The 23,229-nt window shown below is 54.9% G+C and overlaps 2 protein-coding genes across 6 annotated transcripts; one reads left to right on the top strand and one right to left on the bottom strand.

Annotated features, from left to right (window-relative positions):
• Nucleotides 1–1,058: 1,058 nt before the first annotated feature.
• Nucleotides 1,059–3,299, bottom strand: Polr2l (RNA polymerase II, I and III subunit L). The gene is made up of 2 exons (XM_059264493.1): nt 3,122–3,299; nt 1,059–1,315 (listed from the first exon to the last, which is right to left on the bottom strand). Exons 1-2 carry the CDS (start codon nt 3,214–3,216, stop codon nt 1,207–1,209), a joined length of 204 nt encoding a protein of 67 aa, XP_059120476.1. The 5' UTR covers nt 3,217–3,299; the 3' UTR covers nt 1,059–1,206.
• Nucleotides 3,300–3,361: 62 nt separating this feature from the next.
• On the top strand, nt 3,362–21,755 carry Tspan4 (tetraspanin 4). 5 transcript variants are annotated; one of them, XM_059264452.1, is made up of 8 exons: nt 3,362–3,592; nt 10,989–11,068; nt 18,057–18,248; nt 19,327–19,401; nt 20,107–20,208; nt 20,309–20,440; nt 20,515–20,598; nt 21,206–21,755. In XM_059264452.1, exons 2-8 carry the CDS (start codon nt 11,006–11,008, stop codon nt 21,272–21,274), a joined length of 717 nt encoding a protein of 238 aa, XP_059120435.1. In that variant the 5' UTR covers nt 3,362–3,592; nt 10,989–11,005; the 3' UTR covers nt 21,275–21,755. The 5 variants fall into 5 exon arrangements, with proteins under 5 accessions (XP_059120435.1, XP_059120443.1, XP_059120416.1 ...); XM_059264460.1 differs by lacking the exon at nt 3,362–3,592 and adding an exon at nt 4,358–4,570; XM_059264433.1 differs by lacking the exon at nt 3,362–3,592 and having other exon boundaries at nt 10,678–11,068.
• The last annotated feature ends 1,474 nt before the right edge of the window (nt 21,756–23,229 follow it).

Below are 23,229 nucleotides of genomic sequence, written 5' to 3'. Positions count from 1 at the left end.
AACATTTAATGCAAATACCCAGGAGCCAGAGCCTTAAATGGACCTCCTTTGGCCTTGAGTAGGTTTCTTAGTGCCAGGTACTTTTCCACTCCTGTGGGATTTGGGTTAAAGGGCAGAGATGTCTAGCTGCTGGGTCTGGGAAGATTCTGGAAACAAGATCCTCAGGCATGGGTAGCAGATGGGCTCACAGCTAATGTTCTTTAGGATCCAGGACTTGGTTCTTTGGATTCTGGAGGACAGGGAATGAGCTTGTGACCTCGGGAATACTCAGGAGTTGGAATGGCTCAGAGGTGAAGAATACTGGCTGCTCTTCTAGAATATCTGAGTTTGGTAGGTAACACATACTTTTTTTTTGGTTTTTCAAGACAGGGTTTCTCTGTGGAGCTTTGCGCCTTTCCTGGAACTCGCTCTGTAGACCAGGCTGGCCTTGAACTCATAGATCCGCCGGCTGATACACACCTTTAATTCCAACACTGAGAAGGCAGAGGCAGGTGGATCTCTGAGTTTCAAGGCCAGCCTGGTCTACATACTGAATTCCAGGATAGCCGGGACTACACAGAGAAACCCTGTCTCAAACAACAACAAAAAGAACACATGGCAGTTCATACTGTCTAAAACTTTTGGCCTCTGTGGGTACACAAGCGGCGCAAAGACATACAAGCAGAAAAAACAGCAAACACATAAAAAGAATCCCTACAGCACGGTGGTGAGACATTGGGTGGGCCTCCAAACACTCTTCAGCATTCCAAAGGAGTATCCTCGCAGGCTTGGGCCCTGCCTGTGGATGGTGTGGCCACATCTACCCTGCCCATCCTGAACACTGGCAGGGAGAGGAGAGGCCCTACAGCCATGAGGTGCAAGACTGCACTGTAAGGCTAGCCAGTGGATCAAACAGGTCAAGGCCTAGAAAACAGAAGCAAGGGGCTCCCCACAAGACTAGACCCCCAAGTCAGGTAAGAGGAAGGAGACCAGCCCCGGGGGAAAGCCGAGCCAGGCCAGGTAACTTCCAAGGCAGTACAGGCATGATGTTGAGAACCTTACAAAGTCAGACCAGCTGGTGGCTCTGCAAAGGTCTTTACTGAATGTTTCTTCCAGGATGAGGGGACCTGGCCACAGCCAGGCACCCCGCCCACCTCCCCAACACCTCAGTTTGAACTCCGCGTGACAGACTGCCCATGGCCAGCAGAGGACAGTAAGCTCCGCCAGTCACTTCTCCAGGGGAGCATAGTTTAGCAGCTTTTCAATCAGGTCCACGTGTGCTAGCAGCATGCGGCGACAGCAGTAGCGCTTCAGGCCCAGAGCATCCAGGGCATCCCTGTAAGGAGGAGAGGAGTGAGGCTGGATGTGGTCTCTACAGTCTGCACAGGTCTGCAGCCACCTCCAACTTGCCTCTGTGTATTACTGTGGGTTACATCTACATATATGGGGACTGAAACCTGACAGCAGTCCACAGGGAAATGGCCTGGAGAGTTCTGAATATGCACCCAGACACTTAAGAGTGGAGGCTGGTGAGTCCCTTTTCTCACTTAGATGTACACTTGACTCCCCAGGGTACACCAATCCCACGTATATGCCCACATGCCAATCTTTAGTGTCCTATACCTTTACCTGCCTTCTGCCCATACTTGCTTTTTTTTTTTTTTTTTTGGGGGGGGGGAGGGGTGTTTCGAGACAGGGGTTCTCTGTGTAGTTTTGGTGCCTGTCCTGGATCTCACTCTGTAGACCAGGCTAGCCTTGAACTCACAGAGATCCACCTGGCTTTGCCTCCTGAGTGCTGGGATTAAAGGCGTGCGCCACCACCACCCAGCCATACTTGCTTTTTAAATTTCATTTTATGTGTATGGGTGTTCTGAACGTGTATGCCTAATGCCTGCCGAAGCCCAAAGGAGTTATGAACATTTGTGAGCCACCATGTGGGTTCTAGGAATTGAACCTGGGTCCTCTAGAAGAACAGCCAGCGCTCTTCACAGCTGAGCCATATTTCTAGCCCCCATCTCTGCTTCTGGCTCTTGTACCCAGGGTTGGGGTAGCTTTATGGGCTTCCAAACTTACTTGGGGAAGCTTAGGAGACCAATATCCCCTCATCAAGGAGCTGAATTCCAGGCCCCACAGGTGGACTCTGAGAAAATGCTGTGAACTGGCTGTTGTCTGCCTCCTTGGCTCTATTCCTCCACATTCGGAGAGAGCTTGCAAACCAACTGAGTTTAATTTCTCTGGGATCTAGTGAGCTTGAGAAGCTCTTGCCCAGGTAAAGAGGGTCCCAGAGGGCTAGCTGCTACTCACCCACAAAGCCTGAATATCAGAGTTTGTCCTGCACCTTATTTTTTTATATTTGTATTTATTATCATTATTATTTCGTTTCTCGAGACAGGGTTTCTCTGTGTAACAGTTCTGGCTGTCCTGGAACTCGTTCTGTAGACTAGGCTGGCTTCGAACTCATAGATACCCGTCTGTCTCTGCCTCCCGAGTGCTGGGATTAAAGGCGTGCGCCCCCCATCCCCACCCGGCTCTGCCTTGCATTTTATAAGGGTCCACAAGGTTCTAAATACATAGAAGTAGGCCTGAAAGCTGACACAGGTTAGGGAGTAGATGGGTAGGGAAGAGACTTGAGTGTTCTGTTGCGGATGAAGAGGTGCCTGTCACCCATGGGAAGGATGCTCAGAAGTTTCCAGAAGGACAGCAGCTTGAAACCCACATTCCCAACTTCAGCGAGGCTGGGCGTGCACGCCTTTAATCCCAACAACTCAGGAAGGTGGCAGGAGATCGCTATGAGTTCAAGACCTGCCTGTTTTACATAGAGAGTTCTAGGCCAGCCAGGGCTACACAGTGAGACCCTACCTCAAAACACATTTAAGAAAGAATCATTCTTCCGGGAATACATCACAGGGCTGGGCTGGAGGATAACCAGAGTTTGAAATTCCTAACGCTGCCTGCTCACTTGACTCCTCAGTCGCTGCCTTGCTCCCACAGGCAATTCTCCATCCAAAAGTTTCATCTATCCCCGGCCCAGGATACCTCAGTCTCACCCCCGGGGCCGCCGCAGAACTCTCCCCCCCGCCCCTCTGCTTCACGACCCCAGCCCGGCCTGCCCGCCCCCTCCCCCGCAGGCCCGCCGCCTCACCCTTCGGTGTACTCGGCCTGCAGCAGACCCAGGTAGGCTTCCCATTTGTTGCCGACGATCTTCCCGCAGGTGAAGCAGCGAACTGGGATGATCATGGCGGCGTCTGGCGCGCAGGCTGCCGGCAGCGGTATTTCAAGGCCCGCCCAGGCGCGTCCACAGCACGGGGCTCATCGCGCCCCGGCTCCGCCCCGCACGAGCCTGAGCCCCGCCCCGCATCTCCCCGAACCCCGCCGCGGCCCCGCCTCCGCTCCCGCGATCACCCTGCAGCGGCGGTGTTCTCTGCTCGCGCCCACCCGGGGCTCCTAGAGCCTGCTTGCCCGCGGCAGTATCCCGGGAGCCCCCCTTCATCCGTGGTGGTACATCCCGGCGCTACGGCGTCCGAGCAAGGCCGAAAGGTCCGCGGCGCCGACGGTTCGCGTTTCTCGTGTTTGCTTGACTGACAGCTGCTCCGCGGAGCGGAGGCACGCTCAGGTACGGCGGGTCTGCGGGCAGGAGTCCCGCCGGCCCGATCGCATCCAGATGGCAACAAGTGGTGGTGGCGCGGCCGGGGCGCGGGCTGCCGAGAGTGCACGGCCAAGGCAGTCTTCCCGCCTCCTTGGCCCGGACTCCGAGGGGTCTCGGTCTGGAGCCCTTACCCGAGGTGCCCAGCCGTGGAGTTTGGAAAGTCCCTTGCGCCGCTGCAGAATTGTAGGCCGTACGGTGCCCCTGGCCCCGACGGCGTCGTCCCGCGCTCAGCAGTCCTCTCCTTCCCTGAGAAGGGGCTAGAAAAGGCTTTTCCCGCGGAGAGGTGCAGGGTGGTGGTCCGGGAAGGCGTAGTGTAGGAGGCACCCTATGAGCAGGCCTTTTAACTTCTTTCTCCCGGGAAACTTGACTTAGACGCGGGGATTGCCTGCGGGGACCGCTAGGGGCCACAGGTTGCCTCACCTGGAGTTGACCTAAGGACTTAAGGGAATGGACGAGTGCTGGTATTTTGGGGACTTCATCACCCTGACCGCAGCGCCTTCTTGCTGTGCCGCGGGCTACCCTTGGGAGGACGAGGCAGCATGCAGTGAAAAGATGGAAAGGTCCGTAGAGCTTGGGAAGTTTGGGGTCGGCTTAGAGTGAAGCCTCTGGTGTCCTAGACATTTGCCAGGTTCTTCTGGGGGAACAAAAGCTCTCCTCTCCTTCGTTGCAGGGGAGGTCAAGAAGGGTCTCCTGGGTTTTGTGTGTGGCTGGTCAGAGCCACTGCCCAACTTGGTGGTTATGTCCCTGCTGTCACCCTGGACAGCCTCTCTAGCAACATTTGACATCCCCCATGGAGCCACGTGCAGAGCCACGAGCTAGGCGACTTCCCGGTCCTTTCCCCTCCCCCAACATCCTGCCCTGGCCAGAGGGGCAGTGGGGGCCTGTGAGTCACTGTGGCCTGGGATCAGACTCAGGATCAGGACTGAAGACTGCTGGTAGCCAGAGGTGAGAGTGGAGGGGGGTGGGTTAGGAGGTGGTCTGCAGGGTGGGCCCTAAGGACGGGGTGGAGGCCAAAGGCTTCTGGGAGGAGGGGCCCAGTTCGGTCCTGCCCCTGGGAGACTTGTTTACTTAGGGTGAGTTGGGGAGTGGAGCCTGTGCCAAGTTGACATTCCTAGAATTCCTGTGCGTGCGTGCGTGCGTGCGTGCGTGTGTGTGTGTGTGTGTGTGTGTGTGTGTGTGTGTGTCCCCGTCCCCGTGTCCAGGGAGCCCACTAGTTTCCAGTGCCTATTGTGGGTGGTGGCATCCTCTCCTCCCCTAGTTCCTGCTGCAGCTCCCTGGATTCCCAGAAACGGCCCAGGCTGGAGAACTCCAGGTTGTTGCTTATCTGCCCAGCCTTGGCTTATCCCAGAGGGGTGTGTGGGACAGTAAGGGGGATGCTGTGGTTCACTTCTCTCCAGGGCCCTGGCCAGGATCCCAGGCTCAGCTTCTACCCCTACCTTTCCCTAAATGTTGTGGAGTTCCCATCTGGTACTGTGGTGGGAGAGATGTGGGTCCCTTGTACCTGCCATCTGGGCTAGTGTTCACCCAAAACGGACTGGTCTTTGGACTGGCAATAGCTTTATGAGAAGGGGTGCTCAGCCTCCTGTAGGGTAGGGGGTGGAGGGCACATTGACAGAGATGTGCTCATACGCAGTTTCTAACCCATTTGCCATAGTTCCTGCCAGAGGAAGGGTCACTTCAGGGCAGGGGACAAGGAGGAAACCCATGATTGAAGTTTAGCTGCCCAGGCCCTCCCACCCTGGGTGTTGCCCTGAAAACAGCCAGCCAAAAGAGGGTGCTGCACTGTGTGGTCTGGAGCACTGGGCTGGATTTCAGCTGGCTTTACCGCCTGGACTGAGATCACAGCCTTAGTTTCCCCATTTGTAAAGCTCTGGTAGGACCAGAAGCATGTACTGGGAGGGTCTCGATTCCTCCGCTTAAGGCTGGCTGTGAATTGGGGGAAGTGGGTGACAGTGACTTCTTCCCAGGAACCCCATCCTGGGCCCTCTGGCTTGCTCATGTTAGGGTGACAGTCTATTATCCTTAGGGTATGGTGTGTGAACACACACACTCCTCTACCTCACTCCCAGGCCAGAGCTTCGGCGGCGGCATACACACTAAATGTGTCCCATGCATGCTGTCTAAATTGCTCTTGGAGTCTGTGGCTGAAACTGAAGTGACTACCCCAAGAACCTTTTGGGCTGTTGAGGCTGGGGTACTTGGGACCCACATCTGAGCCATCTCAGTTCTCGGAAGTGCCTAGCATTTTGGGGCGGGTGTGCTTTGTTCATACCATAAGTATCCCCTGGGTCTCAGTTAGGTCCCTTCTGTTTCCACTGCCCCAGGAGCTCTAACAGAGAAATACCAGCCGGAGCAAGGCAGGACACAGGTGGAAGGTGATGTTTGGGGTGGTCAGAGAGCCCAGGGAGAAAGACTGGGCCCCTTTGCTGGCTTCACCCCCAGCCCTGGCTCTGTCCCTGAAGAGGTGGGGGGCTAGAGGTATCTTCAGTGTCCAGGAGCTCCTGTGAGGCTGTGTGTGGCCCTCAGTCCCTGCTTCTGGGTGGGAGGTGTCAGCCTCCTGGACCAGGAATTTGTGGTGCTCCTGCCCAGGGTGGGGGTCTAGGGCAGGCCCAGAGGCCCTGCCGGGGCTGAAGCCACAGCAGGGAGGCAGACACCACAGCCTGTTTGGATTGGCACAACTCTCCCTGCCTCCTCAAAGAAGCCATGGAGCCTCTCAGCCTAGGGCTGGGGTGGAAGGTGTGTGTGTGTGTGTGTGTGTGTGTGTGTGTTTTGCTCTGCTCTCCCTCCTGAGCTAGCTGGACTAGGAGTAAGGTTGGTTACTCAGGGGTCCAAACAAGCTTCTGGGCCAGTTCATGCTGCCACGCCACTGAGAGGTCCAAAGGCGGCTTGCTTTGCTTGCTGGCAACTAATGGCCCCAGGCAGCCATGGTCGAGCTTTATGTCTAGAGTTTGGGCAGGTCTCGTTTTGAGTGGGAACCTGTTCTGGCTAGGTGGGTGTCCATGGTTTCCTTGGCCCATCCCCCAGGCTTCCCATCTGTACCCACTCACAACTGAGGGTGGCCTTAGCTGGGCGCCCTGCTGGCAGATGGCCCCGATGTCCAGATCACTGTGGTTCGGCACTAGGCTAGGGTGTTGAGGAAGGCACCCCTCCTGGCTCAGATGGGGTGGCCTTGCCTTGGCCGTTCACTGTTATTGATCAGCCTGCACACCACACCCTCTGAATTCTGTACTTGGCAGCAGAAATGGGCCTGGTCCTCACGTGACTGTCCTGAAGTCTGCTAGACTGGCCCCTGTTCATGTGGTTTATAGACAAGGCCTTCTAGGCAGGAGAGTGGCACATGGTTCAGAGGACAGCATCCAAATGCTGGGCTCAGTGCAGAAACCAAAATGGCTCCCCTTTGCCCCAAGACCTTTTGGCATCTCTTGGAGAGCCTTTCCTATCCGCTTCTAATTTTGGCTTTCTTCCCCTTCCTCCTCCTCCTCCCCCTCCTCCTCCCCCTCTGCCTCCTTATTTTTTTTATTTTTTTTTTTTGTTTTTGTTTTTGTTTTTTGAGACAGGGTTTCTCTGTGCAGTCCTGGCTGTCCTAGAACTCACTCTGTAGACCAGGCTAGCCTCAAACTCAAAGAGATCCACCTGCCTCTGCCTCCCAAGTGCTGGGATTAAAGGTGCGCGCCACCAAGGCCTGGCTTTAGTTACTTTTATTGCTTTGATGAACATGACGAAAGCAATTTTTTTTTTTTTTTTTTTTTGTTTTTCGAGACAGGGTTTCTCTGTGTAGCTTTGAAGCCTGTCCTGGAACTCACTTTGTAGCCCAGGCTGGCTTCAAATTCAGAGCGATTGACCTAGCTCTGCCTCCCGAGTGCTGGGATTAAAGGCATGGGCCACCACTGCCTGGGGGACCAGAGCAATTTTTTTTTTTTTTTTTTTTTTCCGAGACAAGGTTTCTCTGTGTAGCTTTGGAGTCTGTCCTGTATCTTGCTCTGTAGACCAGGTTGGCCTGGAACTCACAGAGATCCGCATGGCTCTGCCTCCCGAGTGCTGGGATTAAAGGTGTGCACCACCACCACCCGACTAAAGCAATTTTTAAAAAGTGACTTATTTTTTTCCTGTAAATTGTTGTTTTGCCTGCATGTATGTCTGTGGGAGGGTGTTGGATCCCCTGAAACTGGAGTTATATACAGTTGTGAGCCTCTATGTGGGTGCTGGGATTGAACTTGGGTTCTCTGGAACTTGCTTTGTATAGACCAGGCTGGCCTCGAACTCACAGAGATCCGCCTGCCTCTGCTTCCCGAGTGCTGGGATTAAAGGGGTGTGCCATCACACCTGTCTAGCTTGTTTTCTTATATACCCCAGGACTGCTCAGGGTAGTACCACCCACAAGGGACTGGGTCCTTTCACATCCACTAATAGTCAAGAAAATGTCCTACAGAAAATTTTATGTATATAGGTGTTGTGTGGGCATGTACATCTGTATACCATGTGAGTGCCTGGTGCCCACAGTGGCCAGAAGAGGGCATCAGATCCCCTGGAACTGGAGTTACAGATGATTGTAATCTGACATGAGGATGCTGGGAACCGAACCTGGGTTCTCTGGAAGAACAGCCAGTGCTCTTAGCTGTTGAACCATCTCCAGTCTTCTACAAGCCATATATATAATATATATATGCTTTTCTTTTTAAAGTGGGTTTTTTTAAAGTTTTTTTGAGACAGGTTTTCTCTTTGTAGCTTTGGAGCCTGTCCTGGAACTCGCCCTGTAGACTGCCTCTGCCTCCTGAGTGCTGAGATTAAAGGCGTGTACCACCACCACCACCACCACCACCACCACCACCACCACCGACCAGATTAGCCTTGAACTCATGGAGATCCCCCTGCCTCTGCTTCCTGAGTGTTGGGATTAAAGGCATGAGCCACCATACCCAAGTTTAAAGGCCAATTTGATGGAGGCATTTTCTCAGTTGAGGTTCCCTCTTCTCAGATAACTTGAGCTTGTGTCAAGTTGACAAAAAAACTAACCAGCACAGCTGCCCCTGGGGGGAAGAGAATTGGGGTTCAGGATGGCTGCTCCTGGATTCTCTTGCATATATTCCTTAGCCTGCAGTTCTGACTCCTGGTCTCCTCACAGCCCCAGCTGATGTCCCCAGTGTACATCATGGGGAATTGCAACCACAGCCCCATGTCCGGGGGTTAAAGGTGACCAAGTAGACAGCAGGCTTACTTATATACAGCTGAGAGCCCTGCTGTGTTTCTGACCCAGGGCTGCAGAGGAGGGGTCTGATAGCCAATCCCCTTGGGGGTGATGTCAGTGTGGGTGATGGTTTGGTCAGAGGTGGGGGTATAGCCTTTCTGGTTAGTTCTGGATCTTTCCTGGGCCCTGTGGCTCCTCTCTCCACTGGCACGTAGACACTTGTACATGGCCTCCTACATGCATAATACCATTATATAGGCACCCCTCCGCCCCAGCCCTGAGTGGTGTATATCTGACTGAATCAAGCCAAGGGAAGAGGGCCAGGGGCCGTGGGTCACAAGGGTTTTTTAGGAATCATCGGCTGCCTGTTGCTCTCTAGGCAGATCCTGCAGGCTATGGTCCCACCCAGCTCTGTCCCTTTCTTGGGGTCCAGACACATCAAAGAAAACTTAAGGGGAGTGGAAATGTAGGGAGCTGAGGTGTACCCCAGGTTGAGCGGGCACTTTCAGGCACTTATCCTGCACTCTGGGGGCTCCCATGTACTCACTCTCACCCCAAGAACTGGGACCCTGAGCACCCAGCCTTGTGGGCTGGGGTTGCAGTTCACCATTGTGCCCTCTAGGGGGCAGCAGTAGGCTGGTGCGATGAGCCTAGGCACGGGGCTGGGAACTACAGACCTCATTTAGGCATCTGGGGTTTCCCCTAAGATGTAGTCCCTTTAAGAGCTGCCCATGGACAGCCTTCGTTTTTCTCTTTTCCTCATTCATCCCGCTACCTCTCCTGCTGCCTTCAGCGAAAGGTTTCCTTGTTCTGCCTTCCCTTGTCCTCTGGGCTGCAGATCAGATGGGGAACCTTGGCCCCATGTTTAGTACCTGGCCCACACTTTGGGGCTCTTATGATCTGCATCCTTTGTTAGGATTGGGGCTCAGAGATTGGAGGATGGGGACCAGCAAGGGCCCATCATCTCCCCATCTTTGATGGGCTCGTGTGTATCTGGGCACGCCTGCAAGGGGCATTGGTGCCACTTACCATGTGCTTGTCTGCCTGGGATGGTGTTAATTAGTCATTGGCTGATTCTCCCTGAGCTGGTCAAAGTGAAATTCCGCGTCCCTGGTTATGCAGTTATAGAATGGCACCAGTGGGACTCTCAAAATGGCCATGGCTCTGATGGAACCTGGCTTTGCTCCCACTACCCCTTAGGAGAATGGACTGGACTGGAGCCTGAGCTGATTCAGTGAGCGCTCTGGGCCAGCAGGGGGCCGTCTAGGGTTCTTTGGCGTCTCCCTTCTGCTACTTTGGTTTTTGAATTCTCTTTTTAAGTTAGAAAATCTCATGGACACCGCACCCTCCCAGGCACCACGGGCTCCCTAAGGCGCTTGAAAGCTAGAGCCGCCCAAGTTGCCTCCAATAGCAACTGGGTCACCTCTTCGTTTGCTCGGGGCTTTGCACAGCCTTCGTGTGGTTGGAGATCTGCTGCAGAATGGGCGGCGGGTCTGTTGGGGGTGGTCTGGGGTGCAGGTTTGGGGCCGAGAACTGCTGCGGTCTCATTCCCGGCCCAGCCCCCTCAAACGCTCCCCCTGTCCTTCAGCTGCATCTTCCTCGGAGACCCCGGGAGGGTAGCGGGGAGGCGGGGACTTGGGGTCGCTGCGATTGGCCGGTGGGGCGGGGTCCTCGAGGGGCGGGGCCGCGCTGGATTGGCCGGGCGCGCGCGGGGCACAGCGGGTCTGCCCGCAGGTGTCTGGCCGAGGGGTGGGAGCCAAGCTGCGTGCCCGCTGCTACCGCGCGGGCCCGGGAGGGGCGAGAGCCCGCCGGTGTGGTGCGGATGGGGCGTCCGGGGGCAGCGGGAGCGGATCGCTGACAACGGCTGCAGCCAGTGAGGCTGGCAGCGGGGTCCCAGCCTCCCCGGCGCGATGCGCCGCTCCAGCACGGACGAGTCCACATACCGGCGCAGTCCTTCTCCGGAGAGCAAGGAGCCGGGCTTCGCGCGCGGCGGCCCCTTTCGGCGCTGCAGCAGCTTGTACGGGCGCGCGGGCGCCGGGGACGCCGGGGATGCGGGCGGCGGCTTTTTCGGCCTGCACACGAACCCCGGCCCCAAGGCGGCCCAGGCGCGCTACACGACTCCCAAGGGCAACAAGTATGTGGTCTTCTACCTAGACCTCTCCTTCATCTTCCTTCTAGAGCTGAAGCGCTGCAGCATGGCGCGAGGCTGCCTCCAGGGCGTCAAGTACCTCATGTTCGCCTTCAACCTGCTCTTCTGGGTAAGTGTGTGCTCTTCTGAAGGACCGGGGTTCTCTGCTCTGCCAGTGGCTGCCAGGAGCCCTCTCCTCTCTTCTCTGCTGTGGAGACAGGGTGTGTGCGCACGTGCTCACACACCGAGCCTTGCCTCTCCTGGGCTCCAGGCACAGAACTGATCAGCACCTCTGTGCACCGAGTCACGGGTGCCTTTCTCAGTCTCCTCCCTGCCCTCTCTCTTCAGCCTACGTCCTTGCCTCACCCCCTTCACACTCTGTCCCCCTGGGAGATTGACCCACTAGGTCCTGGTCCCCAGCTGGACTCCCAGGATCCAGAAGATCAAGGGTATGTGGACTGCTCTATTGATTAGGGTCTGGGGAGTTATCACAGGCACTGGCCACGGACTCTCCACGGACATGGGTGGCATCTGGCTCCCTGCCACCTCAGCAGAGACTCCAACTTTTGCTGGGGTATGCTGAGGTTGCTCAGACATGGGGTAAGGTTCAGTAGGGGCTTGCATGATGGTAGATCAGAAGATGGCCCCCTCCAGTCTGGACAGAGGACAGTTTGCACACCCTCACCCCCACTCCACAGTGGAGTGGGCAAGTGTCACATCTGATTACCCTGGTGTTGGCCTTGGTTGAGCTTGGAGCCTGAGCAAATGATGTTGGATTTGGTTAGAGGTGACCCTTTATTACCTGGGCATGGTCTGGAGCTTCACTTACTAGCTGGAAAGCTTGGAGAATGGTGGCCAAGGTCATTCCATACTCTGCCTTGGTTCCTGAGCCAACTTTCTGGGAGTGGGTGTGTGTGACTGAGGATGAGGGTGTGGTTGGGAGCGAGGGCGTTTGGGAGTGAGAGGATGCGGGGCATCCCTGGGATCCCCACTTGCTGCTCATTTGCATGCAGTCCAGTTCAAGTCAAATGTGCAGAAACCTAGGTCCACCTTCCTGACCTCTCTTTTGTTATAGCCTAGGGCCTGGGCAGGAGCTAGGATCTTTCTGGGATCCTTGGCTGCCTGTGGGTGATAGCCCAGGGAGGCTGCTGCCCCACCTAGCCCATCTTCCTCCACCCCCGTCAAGAGTTCTCTGCCAGAGGCTCCTCAGGGATGGGCCAGGTCTGGGAGTACTCACATACCAGATGGGCATCAGCAGTAGGTGTGGGCTGAAACTGTAACCAGCCCATGTAAGGTGGATGCTTCCGCTTGAGGGACTTCAGTGTGTGGTCAGTACCAACTGGTTGGCAGGGTCAGGGTGTCTCTGACATTGTGACAGTGGAGAGGATGACTGTAGGGAGCAATAGGACAGGTAGAAAAGGCCCAGGAACTGCAAATGACTGTGACAGGTGGACGAGTGTGGCAGTGACCAGACGTGACAGCTATAGGTCACTGTGATGGTAGCAGGCGGTGTAGGTAGCAGGAGGAGGTTTAAGAGGCAGGAGTGTGGAGGCTGGGTAGCAGCTGGGTAGTGTTTGGTTTGGGGAGGTTGAGGCTGCTCCTGCAGGCCTGGTCCCTCCATTCACTGCCAGCTTCCTGATCTGGACACAGGGAGAAGGGCCCACCTGCTCTAGAGCAGGCACATTCCACTCACCAGTGGATAACATCCTCTACCAGGGAAAGAAACAACCAGAATCCCCCCTGGGACAAGTCCTGTGCTGAAAAACCCAGTTCCTTTCTCTTAGCCACATGGACCTCCAGCCTTGCCAACAGGAGCGCATGCCTCTACACTATTACAGCTTTCCCCTCCAGCCTGCTTCCCGGTGAGGGGTTAGAGGCAGCCGTGTGAAGGGTGCTGGGAACAGCATGGCTTTGCCTAGAAGTGCCTGTGCAGGGCTTGGCAGAGTCCATCTGGGCTAGCAAGTGTGAGAGCCCATCCATCTGGCCTGGTCAGTATGATATCAGTCCACATTGTCCCTGCTTATCTGTGAACTAAATCCCCCTCCTGCTGACGACAGGCTGTGGGTGGGAGGGCGAGAGCACCCCCGATCTGAGACCCTGATTCCTTTGCCAGACTCTTGTAGGAGAGCCTTTGATTCCCATTTGCCACTTCTGATGCGAGGTCAGCAGCCAGGACCCCAGCCATGTTAGAGTTAACCAGGCAACCAGCGTCAGAGCTACACTGACCCTTAGACCTGTGTGGGGACCTGAGGGGCCCTTCCCCTCCTTCAGCAAATAGGCTCTCACTGGGCAGTGATGTTCAACTCCACTGGGCAGTTGGCCAACCTGCTTTTGAGGTGCGCACAGGGTAAGGACTGACTGGTTGGGGCTGGGGGTGCCTCAGGGAAGGGGGCTGAGTATATGGCCCTTGAACACAGTTGAGTGGGTAGGTGGTGGTGGGTGCTGGTCACTAGCGGTAGGGAGTGGGGGCTGAGCAGCCCCTGGGACCCCCGTCTCAACCCTCAGGCTGCCCTGTCAGCTGGGCCTCTGCCAGCAAAGCTCTTCCTGTAATGGAAGTTGAGGTCCCTTGGGATCGAGGGGAGTCAGTGAAGCCTGGTTCTTCCTGTCTCCTCTCTCCTTTGCCCTCCCCTCCCCTGCCCTGTTCTCAGGGACCCATCCACCTTCCTGGGCAGCCACTGTGGTGTCAGGGCTAGTCTGAGTGGGGCTGAGCTCCTCAGCAAGGCGGGGACCGTTCCACGGCTCTTCGGTGTCTAGGTGCTAGAGACGCTGCTGGCCAGGCTGTGTGGCCGGCTCCTCCAGTACATGCGCTGACCAGTCTGAGGCTCTTCCTTCAGTGCTTCCAGGGAGGTGTTCCTCCCCAGTTCTCAGTCTAGCACAAGGTACACGTTCCCTGCATGGTATGGTCAGTGTCTGCTGGATGGACAAGATGAAGGTTAGAGTCAATGCCTGTCACCCAGACACTGTACTGTGTGACCTGAGAAAATCCTGTATTCTTAGCATCTCAGATTTTCCATCTTGACCGCACTGGATCATGTAAGGCGATCCAAAGGTGTATGGATCAGGGTCCCTCAGGTCCCACCCAGGTGGCCTGTGATGACCCTAGATGGATAACCAGCTGGGCAGAGGCAGCTCTGAGCTGGAGGAGATGCCTGCAGGAGTCAAGCTCCACTTGTCTTTCTTTAAGGGAGGGCACTGGGGCCCCACCCTAGTCCTGGTCTGCCTGGGTCCCAAAGGAAGTCCTGCCAGGCACAGGGATCTGCCCCTACACTGGCAGCAAGTTGCAGGGCACATGCCTTGCTAGGCCCTTGGTTGTCTAGAGCCTTTGATGAGCTGAGATGGTATTTGATGGACAGAGGTCCTGTTGTTGGCCCCTGGCACTTTCAGTCTGGTAGATGAGGGGGACCAGGAAATGGCAAAAGGGCTCTGTGTCCAACTCCTTGGAAGAACCAGGACACTCAGAGACTAGGAGGCCTCTTTGCTTCCTGTAACAGCTTATATTTGTGATGGGGGTAGCAGGGAACTGCCCCATACAAGAAGTCACAGTCTTGTCTGTTCTTTGGGATGTTGGTGGCTCTGGAAATGTCCTGAGTTGGAAGAAAACAAATTATATTTTTAAAGTATTTTGAGACAGTCTCACCTATCCCAATCTTTCCTTACCTATGATGACATTAACTCCTAACCCTGCTGCTTCAAGTGCCAGGAATTCTGGTGTGCACTACCACACATGCTTTATGTGGCGCTGGGTGTCTAACCCAGTGCATGCTTGGCAAACACTCTACTAACTCAGCTCCATCCCCAGGTGTACATTCAATTTTAAGTGTACAAACTCACCCCACTGGGATAACCAACATCCTAGCCAAGGTGGGGAAGGTTCCTGCCAGCCCGGCAGGAGAGGGGCTTCTGGATACATCCTTGGCTTATACAGGGGACCCAGCCCCTCCACCTCCACCAAAGCTATGGCTAGCTGCCCGGCCATCTGCCACATTGAATTGTATAGCTGGAGGGGTGGTGGGCAGAGACGTGTTGGCACTAACCTCTGTGGATCTGGACAGGCACATTTGGTGGGCACCTAGTACCATGTGGCACTCAGCCTGAGGCTGATCCAAGGGGCTGGAGGCTAAGGCACCAGCTGTGCACAGGTTTGGGTGGTACCTGGGTAAAAACAGCTCATTATACCTCTCAGGAACTGTCATGGGCATCATAGCATAGTGTCTAGCAGGTGGCTGAGGTAGGCTGTGCTTGGGGCCAGGCACGCTGCATGAAGATCAGCCAGAAGGTTAGGATGCAGGACCATGGTGGCAGGATGTCCTGCCCCTGGGTGATGTTCCCAGCTCCTATCTCCCAGGACCCTAGCTTCTCTAGACTTCTGTGGGGAGTGGGTTTTGCCTCCCACCAGGGCTTCTCTCTAGCCTGGGGGTACAGCTGCAGAGGAGTGAGCCAACAATGAGAGGTGGTCTGTCTTAGGAGATGGGGCTCAGGGTGCTGGGGGAACATTGTCAGTTTGGGGTTGGGGGGTGTCTTAGCTCCATCCCCAGTTTTGATTCAGGAGAGACCTTGTTCCAGGCCCCCAGGGTTCAGCCCTGAGTCCTGCCTTTCTCATCTTCTGAGTCTAATGGGCCCATTTTCTCTTGCGCTTTGAAGCTGTAATTTTCCTGCCAAAATGTTTTAAAAGCTGCATGCACTAAAACATTTTCAAAATTATAGGTACAGTACTCTTAGCACATGCACATTTTCATTAGTGCACCCATGCATGTGGCATTGGCTCAGGCTGTGAAAGGGGTGGCCCCATGGGATGGTGGTGGCTCCTAGTGTGCTGCTCGTGTGTGACAATGCATGTGACACCACTGGGTGGCAGTGAAGAGCATCTGGACTGACATTTGTCTTTGTCACAGTGAGGGTGACAGGTTATGTGGTAGTGAGTGGATGCCTTTCCTGCTGTCTCTGGGTGGAGGGGAGCATGTCTTACCATGTCAGTGAAGGAGACTGGTTCTCTTCTGGGGGTGGGGTCCCTTCCTGCCATTCCAGTCTTGGAGACTGTCCCCTCTTGGACTCTTGGAATGGGGCACCTCCCCCCACCCCCTGTGGTGCCAGCTGCTTTGCACAGTGTCCTCCCTATGTCCTTCTCGGTCCCGTGGGGCCAGGGGCACTCCGACAGCTCACTTTCCTGCTGACACGAGCCGTCTGCTGTCCTTGGAAGGCAGAGGCGGATGGTGTAGACAGCCTGGGTCTTAGTGACATTTATCACTGTTGTACCAGCATCTCCCCTTCCCCCTGTTCAAGGACCTGCCACCATAAGCATGAGTGCTCAGCCTGGATGTGACCTCCCAGATGTGGCTCATTTGGGGTCATGGCTCCTCTGGGGCAGTGTTATGCCTGAGGTCAGCTTTATGGATTGGTGTCTCTTGAGGCCTCTTGCTACTTCTGACTTGCAGCTCTTCTAGGGCAGGTACAGTGTGGAGTGAGGGTGGAGTCCTGCTCTTCCCACTTTATAGTCTTGTAATTCTGATCCAGTCCAAGGTGCCAGGCAGGGAATTAACTTCTGCTAAGTAGTGTAGGTTCCTCCATGACCTTTGAGTCATACTACTGGGTCCTGGAAGACTTCATGATGCTTAGAAACTGCTGGGGGCCATGGGAACAGCCCATGGAGACAGGAGAGGCCCTGTTTGCTATGGCCCTGGAGACGCCTCCCAGATCTAGTAGCCTTGTGTGTTTGTGGAATGATATTGTGTCTTGTGGTTGGGTCATCAGCTGGCCAGATCTCCATAAGGGGGACTTCTTACAGTTTGAATAGGGGTGCCCGGCCCATCCAGATGCTTTACTTGGTCAACACCATAGACAGCACCACCTCTTAGCCACTGGCAGCCCCACAGAGCTCCCTCCAACCATAAAGGAGGCATCTCTGTAGATTGCCTTACCAGAGCTACCTTGTGGCTGAGAGGATGGATCTCTAAGTAGAAGTCACTGAGAGCATATGCACACAGAGGCAGGTTCCCTGATCCTTCCCTAGGATCCAGAGCTTCCCATATGGCCAGCCTTTCCAGGTCCCTTTGCTTCCTGATGACTTCACAGTAGTGTCTCCAGGAGCTACCTGAACTCAGAACCTTAGTTCAGAGCCCACATCATGGGCTCCTGTGTCATGTCCTATCCGGTTCTCTGTTGGGCTGGCAGGCCTTTTCTCAGAGCCCGTCAGTGGTTGGTCTATCCCTAGCCTCCTAGAATGCATCTTCCCTGTTCCTCAAATGACACAGAGCCCAAGGCTTCAGGTGAGGGTAGAGCTGTAGCTCCCCCACCACCATGGCAGCCCTGTACCCTGAGACAGGTTAGATGTCCCCGTCACCATGCCACGATGAGCCCTCTCTAGAGTCAACCACCACATGCCTTTCTTCCCTGCTTTCTTTTATTTGGATTTTTATAAAAATGAATGATGGAGCCCAGTGGGTGGCACACACTTTAATCCCAGCACTTGGGAGGCAGAAGCAAGTGGATCTCTGAGTTCGAGGCCAGCCTGGTCTATAAAGCAAGTTCCAGGACAGCAGGATTACACAGAGAGACCCTGTCTCAAAAAAACAAAAATGAAAAAAAAAAAAAAAAAAGAAGTAATGAGATTCAGGGAGGGGGTGGGTGACTGGGCAGCAGCAGGTGCTCTGGTGAGATCCTCTAGTTGGTAACAAAGAGCTACTGTAACTTGATTATGAGCAGAAGTGTGCCGAGCCAGGGCTTTCCCTGCTCAGGGTTATGGGTAGGTAGCCCAGGACAAGGGGACCACATGGCTGGGCGGGCCACTCAACTGCCATGACCTCTGTAGGGTGTGGGGAAGGAAGGTTGAAGGATCAGAGGGCCTGATTCAGTCCCTTCTGACCAGACACTGGGTTGGTGGATGCTTCCTGCAGGGAATCTGAAGGCATAGTCTCACTGGGGTTGTAAAAGGAGGTGTACTCTACCACGGGCCTCTGTCAATGGGGGGAAGGGAAGGGACCTGAGGAGTGGTGCCCTGCCACAGAAACTAAGCTGTCTCCAGTGGTTCCCAGGCTGACAGTGCTGGTCGGAGCTTGTGGGTGGAGCCCTGCCCGTCACCTCACCCTTTCTCTTTCTCTTTCTCTCCATTGCTGTGGTCCTAGCTGGGTGGCTGTGGCGTCCTGGGCGTTGGCATCTGGCTGGCTGCCACACAGGGAAACTTTGCCACCCTATCATCCTCATTCCCATCCTTGTCGGCTGCCAATCTACTCATCGTCACAGGTACCTTCGTCATGGCCATCGGCTTCGTGGGCTGCATTGGGGCCCTCAAGGAGAACAAGTGCCTACTGCTCACCGTGAGTGTGTCGGGCCCTTTCTGTGGCTCTCCATGCCGTCAGCTCCGCCTCTGGGGCCTGTCCAGCACCAGGGCTCTGGGGGGTCTTCCAGGCCAGCTGGGGCTGGAGGGGTTGCTCAAGAGAATACATTGCAGCTGGGGCTGGGGGGCTGAGGCAGGATGTCATTAGGTCTGGGATACAGAGTAAGACTCCGTCTCAAAATGAAGTTTAAGGGGGGATGCACTAGAGCTAAAGGTCTAGAAGAATGCTTGCATGATGTGCATGAGGCTCTGGGTTTGAGTCCCAGCACCACACCTACAAAAAAGCATACCACAGCTTGGAGGTTCTTCTCTCGAAAAGGCACAGACCCAAGAACTTAGGCATGACCACATGTGGCCGTTACTGGACTGTTCGGAGACTCACCCTTGTGGTGGCTCCACTCCAGCTCGTTGTCCTGCCCCTGCCCCCACCCTCTGGAAATCTCACAGCACCATTTGGCCTTGGGAATATATTTATGGGAAGGAAGCTATTTCCTTCTCCACAGTTTATAAAGTTAATCACAGGTAATTAGGAAAGGATTCCTGGAGGCTCTTACACATTAATGTTCCTGGCAGATGCCTCAAGCGGCATGGCAGGTGGACTGAAGCTCCATGTCAAGAGACTCTGAATGGTTCCTCTCCCCTGCCTGGGGTAGGGTTTTGCTCAGGGCCTCAATCTCTTGTAGAGACAAACTGTTCCCTCCCCCACCTCTCTAGGGGGGTACTGCAGAATGTTTATAGGCCTCTAAAGGTGATGTCTGGGATCTCTTTTAAATGTTCAAATTGTGGCTGGGAATGGAGCTCAGCAGTAGAGTACTTGCCTAACATATATCCTGGTATGGCGGGGGCATAGGGGGAGTCCCAAATGGAGATGTTAGGCCAGAATTCTGGGGAATAGGTACATAATACCCATATGGGGATGTTTAGATCATATCGGGGTAGAATTCAGGCCAGCAGGCCACTTAGGCTCAGGGTCTGGCCTGGCTCTGAGTTCCATGGTGTGGTGGAAGCTCTGGGGCTCTCTGGGAACAGGCTGTGACTAAGGGACATCTTCTCTACAGTTCTTTGTTCTGCTGCTGCTGGTGTTCCTGCTGGAAGCCACCATTGCTGTGCTCTTCTTTGCCTACAGTGACAAGGTATGCTGATGCAAATGGACAGCACATGGGGTGCAGACACAACCCAGGGATCTGTGTTGTGGCTCCAGGTGTATGGGCGGCACAGCAGCACTCTTAATTCCTAGGATTCTAGGCCAGGGCCCTCCAGTGAGTGCAGGATGCTATGTGTGCACTGTCCCAGCCACCCCAGCCTGCACTGCTGCTTGCTGTGTGTCACGTGTTGTTTCCCATACCTGTCTGTCTGGTCACACGGTTGGATGGCTTTACTGTCGTCTTTGGGGATCTTGAGCTATGGCTAGTGCTATGTTCCAAGCTCCTGTGTCCCTGACTTCCCCACAGGGCCTCCTTTCTGTAAAGTACCACTGACCACAGGCTGGAATTGCCTTCTTCAGTGCCATAGTTCCTTTACTGGACATCTAGGAATGATGCCCATGCCCTCCCTCAGCTGTAGCGCAGACATGCCTGCTTGTACTAGCAAGTAGACTGCAGTCTTCCCCTAGCCAACAAAAGGAAGCTATAGAGTTGAGAGGGCTTGCACCAGGGTCCTTGGAGTTCTGGGAGGACACGAGTCTGGGCCTGTGTCCTGGGTGTGATTGTATGGTAGGGTAGGGGATAGTCCCAGGAAGCAGGCAAGAGGTTCAGGTGGGAGAGGGCATGTGGTATTGATGAGGGGTGGTATCCATCTTGGACTGAAATGGAGAGTATTCACTGGTGGCCTGTTAACAGATTGACAGTTATGCCCAGCAAGACCTGAAGAAGGGCCTGCATCTGTATGGCACACAGGGCAATGTGGGCCTCACCAACGCCTGGAGCATCATCCAGACTGATGTGAGGCTTGGGCAACCTTCTCGGTATGGCGGGACAGGCTAGTGGGGGTGGGTGTTGCGGCTGCCTCTCCACCAGTCCTTTGCTTTCCTTCTGCTCCTAGTTCCGTTGCTGTGGAGTCTCCAATTACACCGATTGGTTTGAGGTGTACAACGCCACTCGCGTGCCTGACTCCTGCTGTCTGGAGTTCAGTGACAGCTGTGGGTTACACGCACCTGGTACCTGGTGGAAATCGGTAAGGGCTTTTTCCTGCTCTGGTGGGTGGCTGCAGAGGTGGGGTCCCCCCAGCTGATCCTGGCTCTCCTACAGCCCTGTTATGAGACAGTGAAGGCCTGGCTCCAGGAGAACTTGCTAGCTGTGGGCATCTTTGGACTGTGCACGGCACTGGTGCAGGTGAGCAGGGCAGGGCCTGGGGCTCTTGACTAGGGAGTGCAATGGCAGAGGATTTACCCTCAGGAGCCTGTGACCCGGGCAGGCAGGTAACAGTGGAGATAATAAGGAGCTAGTGTCTCAGAGGAAGTTCACTAGGGGAGTTGACTTTTGGTATCTCAAGGACCAAGTGCTGCCCAGTGCTCCTTGTGCAGAGCCTGTTGTCACCTAGTGGGGCAACACAGCCAGGCAGCCATACTGGTTGGCAGTGACAGGACTTCCTAATGCAGAATGAGGGTGGCACTTGAGACCCTACTGCCTCCAGGGTCTGCTCTCACCTCCTAGATTCATAGCCATCCACAGAAGTGCCGAGAGTTGGCAGTGTAACACTCCAGGCTAAGTGGGATAGACCTGCAGGGCAGCCATAATTCATCTGACGAACACTTAGGACAAGTGGGTACAGTAGGGTAGACGGCCTGGCTTAGACGAGGTGGGAGAGGGGTGTGACCTAAAGCACAGAACACAACTTACCCTGGGGATGAATTGCAGGAGTGGGGTAATAGCAGGCAGCCCCAGGAAGCCCAGGCCCTTCTGCCTATGGGCAAAGGCCTGTGATCTCTTGTCTCCACAGATTCTGGGCCTCACCTTCGCCATGACCATGTACTGCCAGGTGGTAAAGGCAGACACCTACTGCGCATAGGTCTTACCGCCTCTGCTTCTCTGCCAAAGGACCCCGCCTGTGGGGAGATGTCCAAACCCGCTTCCCATGCAGGACTTGGTGCTCTGATGAATGCAGGGGGAAGAGCTTGAGGCCAGAGCACCCAGGATCCACCCCTACACCTAAGGGGCCTCTGCTTGGATGGCTGCAGAGTCACCAGATTATAGGGTTGGTGCCAAGCATGGCACCCAGGGCTAAGGGCCCAGGGAACTTGGACACTTTTTATATCCATATATCTTCCAGTATTCACACAGGATAGGGTCCCCAGCCTTGCATGGATGCCAGGTTGGGGGCAGGCCCAGTCTGCTCAAGGCCCACAATGGTCCTGGTGCTCCAGGCAGGGCCAGGTTCCATGATTCACATTCCATGACAGTGTCGTGGTACCAGGTGCATCTTAATAAAGTGTGTGAGCAGTGCCTGTGTCTAGCTGGACACACAAAAGTTGTACAGCCACAACCTTCAACTGAGGAAGTCTTTCATTAGCCAAGGGTCAGCAGGGTTGGGAGCACTGCTGACCCATTGCAGGTTGGGGGAAGAGATGGCCTCTGTCCACTCCTGTTTCTCCTGGGATGTCTCAGATACTCTTGTATCTCTGTCCTAGGAACTCTGCCCTTGGATTAGTATGGATAGACTGCAAACAGCAACATTAGGAACACAGCCCTTGCCACTGGCCACAGTTAAAGCATCAAGCCACTATCAAGACTTCGAAGGCAGTGTCTTCCTAACTAGGGGTAAAGAGCCTTCCCTCAGTGAGGGCCTCTGGCTATAGGGCTGGCACTGGGTGCTGAGGTTAGGGTAAGCTCCTCCCAGGGCCCTTTGGAGCTGTGAGGCACCTGACTCCCAGTCCCTACATGCTGCTGTCTGAGAGGCCTACTCTGCAGCACACTTCTCATTAGGGGTCATCCTTGTGACTCTCACACCTGAGTGTGACATGCACTGGCGAGAATCTGACCCAACTATCTGTGGGGCTGCTGCTACACTCCTTCCCTTCTCTGGCTCTGGGCTGAGTCCTTGTGTCCCACTGTCCTCCCTCTAGTGGAAGCCATAGGACCTGAAGAATTACTGTGGAGTCAGCTGCTCCAGACAAACTGCTAATTAGCAAAAAGCCCTTTGACTTGTAGGTGGCCAAACTGAGAGGAAGCTACATTCAGAGTACATGGGGTGCTGACTCCTGCTCAAAGCCTTGGCCCTTTTGAGCTTCATTCAGGTCCCAGGATGCCCTTCCCACCCCTGCCTCCCTCCCATCCCTAATCTAAGCAGCTCTCATATATGTCATGGTCACCAGTCCACCATAGCCACTGACAGCCCACAGTGCCTTGTCCCTTACTGACTGAATTTCTACCCATCAGTCTGTCAGTTCTTGGACAGCACCTCTGTATACCCCAACTTTGCTGACCCAAACCCAGAACCTGAAGGTTACTGCTCAGTGGGGTCACCCCTGCATGGCTCTGGGGTCAATGTCCAGCACCAATGAGGAAAAAGAAATCGAGAAGTGAACTGGCTACTTTTCTGTGTCCCACCATTTGACGCCCCCACCCCCACCCCAATTAGGACCCTTGCCTATGGCACTCTGACCCGTACTGCCTTGTCCCCAAACCACCTTGGTCACTCCATCTGCTCACAGCAGGCTGTTCCCCAGCCCGCTGCTGTTACTTCTCCAGTGCTCTGCCCCAAACCAGGTAAGCTCCATGTCACTCACTGTGTGTGTGTGTGTGTGGTTGGGTGTGGGTGTGTGGTTTGTTTGTTTGTTTTTTGAGACAGGGTTCCTCTGTGATCCTGGAACTTGCTTTGTAGACCAGGCTGGCCTCAAACTCACAGAGATCTGCCTGCGTCTGCTTCCCGAGTACTGGGATTAAAGGTGTGCACCACCATGCCCGGCTGTCACTCCTTATATTCAGAGTACTCCCACCCACTAAACCCTCAGAGTCAAGGCTGGA

Source organism: Peromyscus eremicus, chromosome 1 (genome assembly GCF_949786415.1).
Source record: "Peromyscus eremicus chromosome 1, PerEre_H2_v1, whole genome shotgun sequence".
Taxonomy (NCBI): Eukaryota; Metazoa; Chordata; class Mammalia; order Rodentia; family Cricetidae; genus Peromyscus; species Peromyscus eremicus.
This window is presented reverse-complemented; position numbering and strand designations above follow the sequence as displayed.

Excerpts from the sequence above, each read along its gene's own strand:
- Polr2l (XM_059264493.1), bottom strand. The coding sequence starts at position 3,216 with ATGATCATCCCAGTTCGCTGCTTCACCTGCGGGAAGATCGTCGGCAAC. Across the intron at positions 1,316-3,121 it reads CAGGCCGAGTACACCGAAGG|GGATGCCCTGGATGCTCTGG; the intron begins GTGAGGCGGCGG and ends TCCTCCTTACAG.
- Tspan4 (XM_059264433.1), top strand. The coding sequence starts at position 10,721 with ATGCGCCGCTCCAGCACGGACGAGTCCACATACCGGCGCAGTCCTTCT. Across the intron at positions 20,209-20,308 it reads GGAGCATCATCCAGACTGAT|TTCCGTTGCTGTGGAGTCTC; the intron begins GTGAGGCTTGGG and ends TTCTGCTCCTAG. Across the intron at positions 20,599-21,205 it reads TGTGCACGGCACTGGTGCAG|ATTCTGGGCCTCACCTTCGC; the intron begins GTGAGCAGGGCA and ends TTGTCTCCACAG.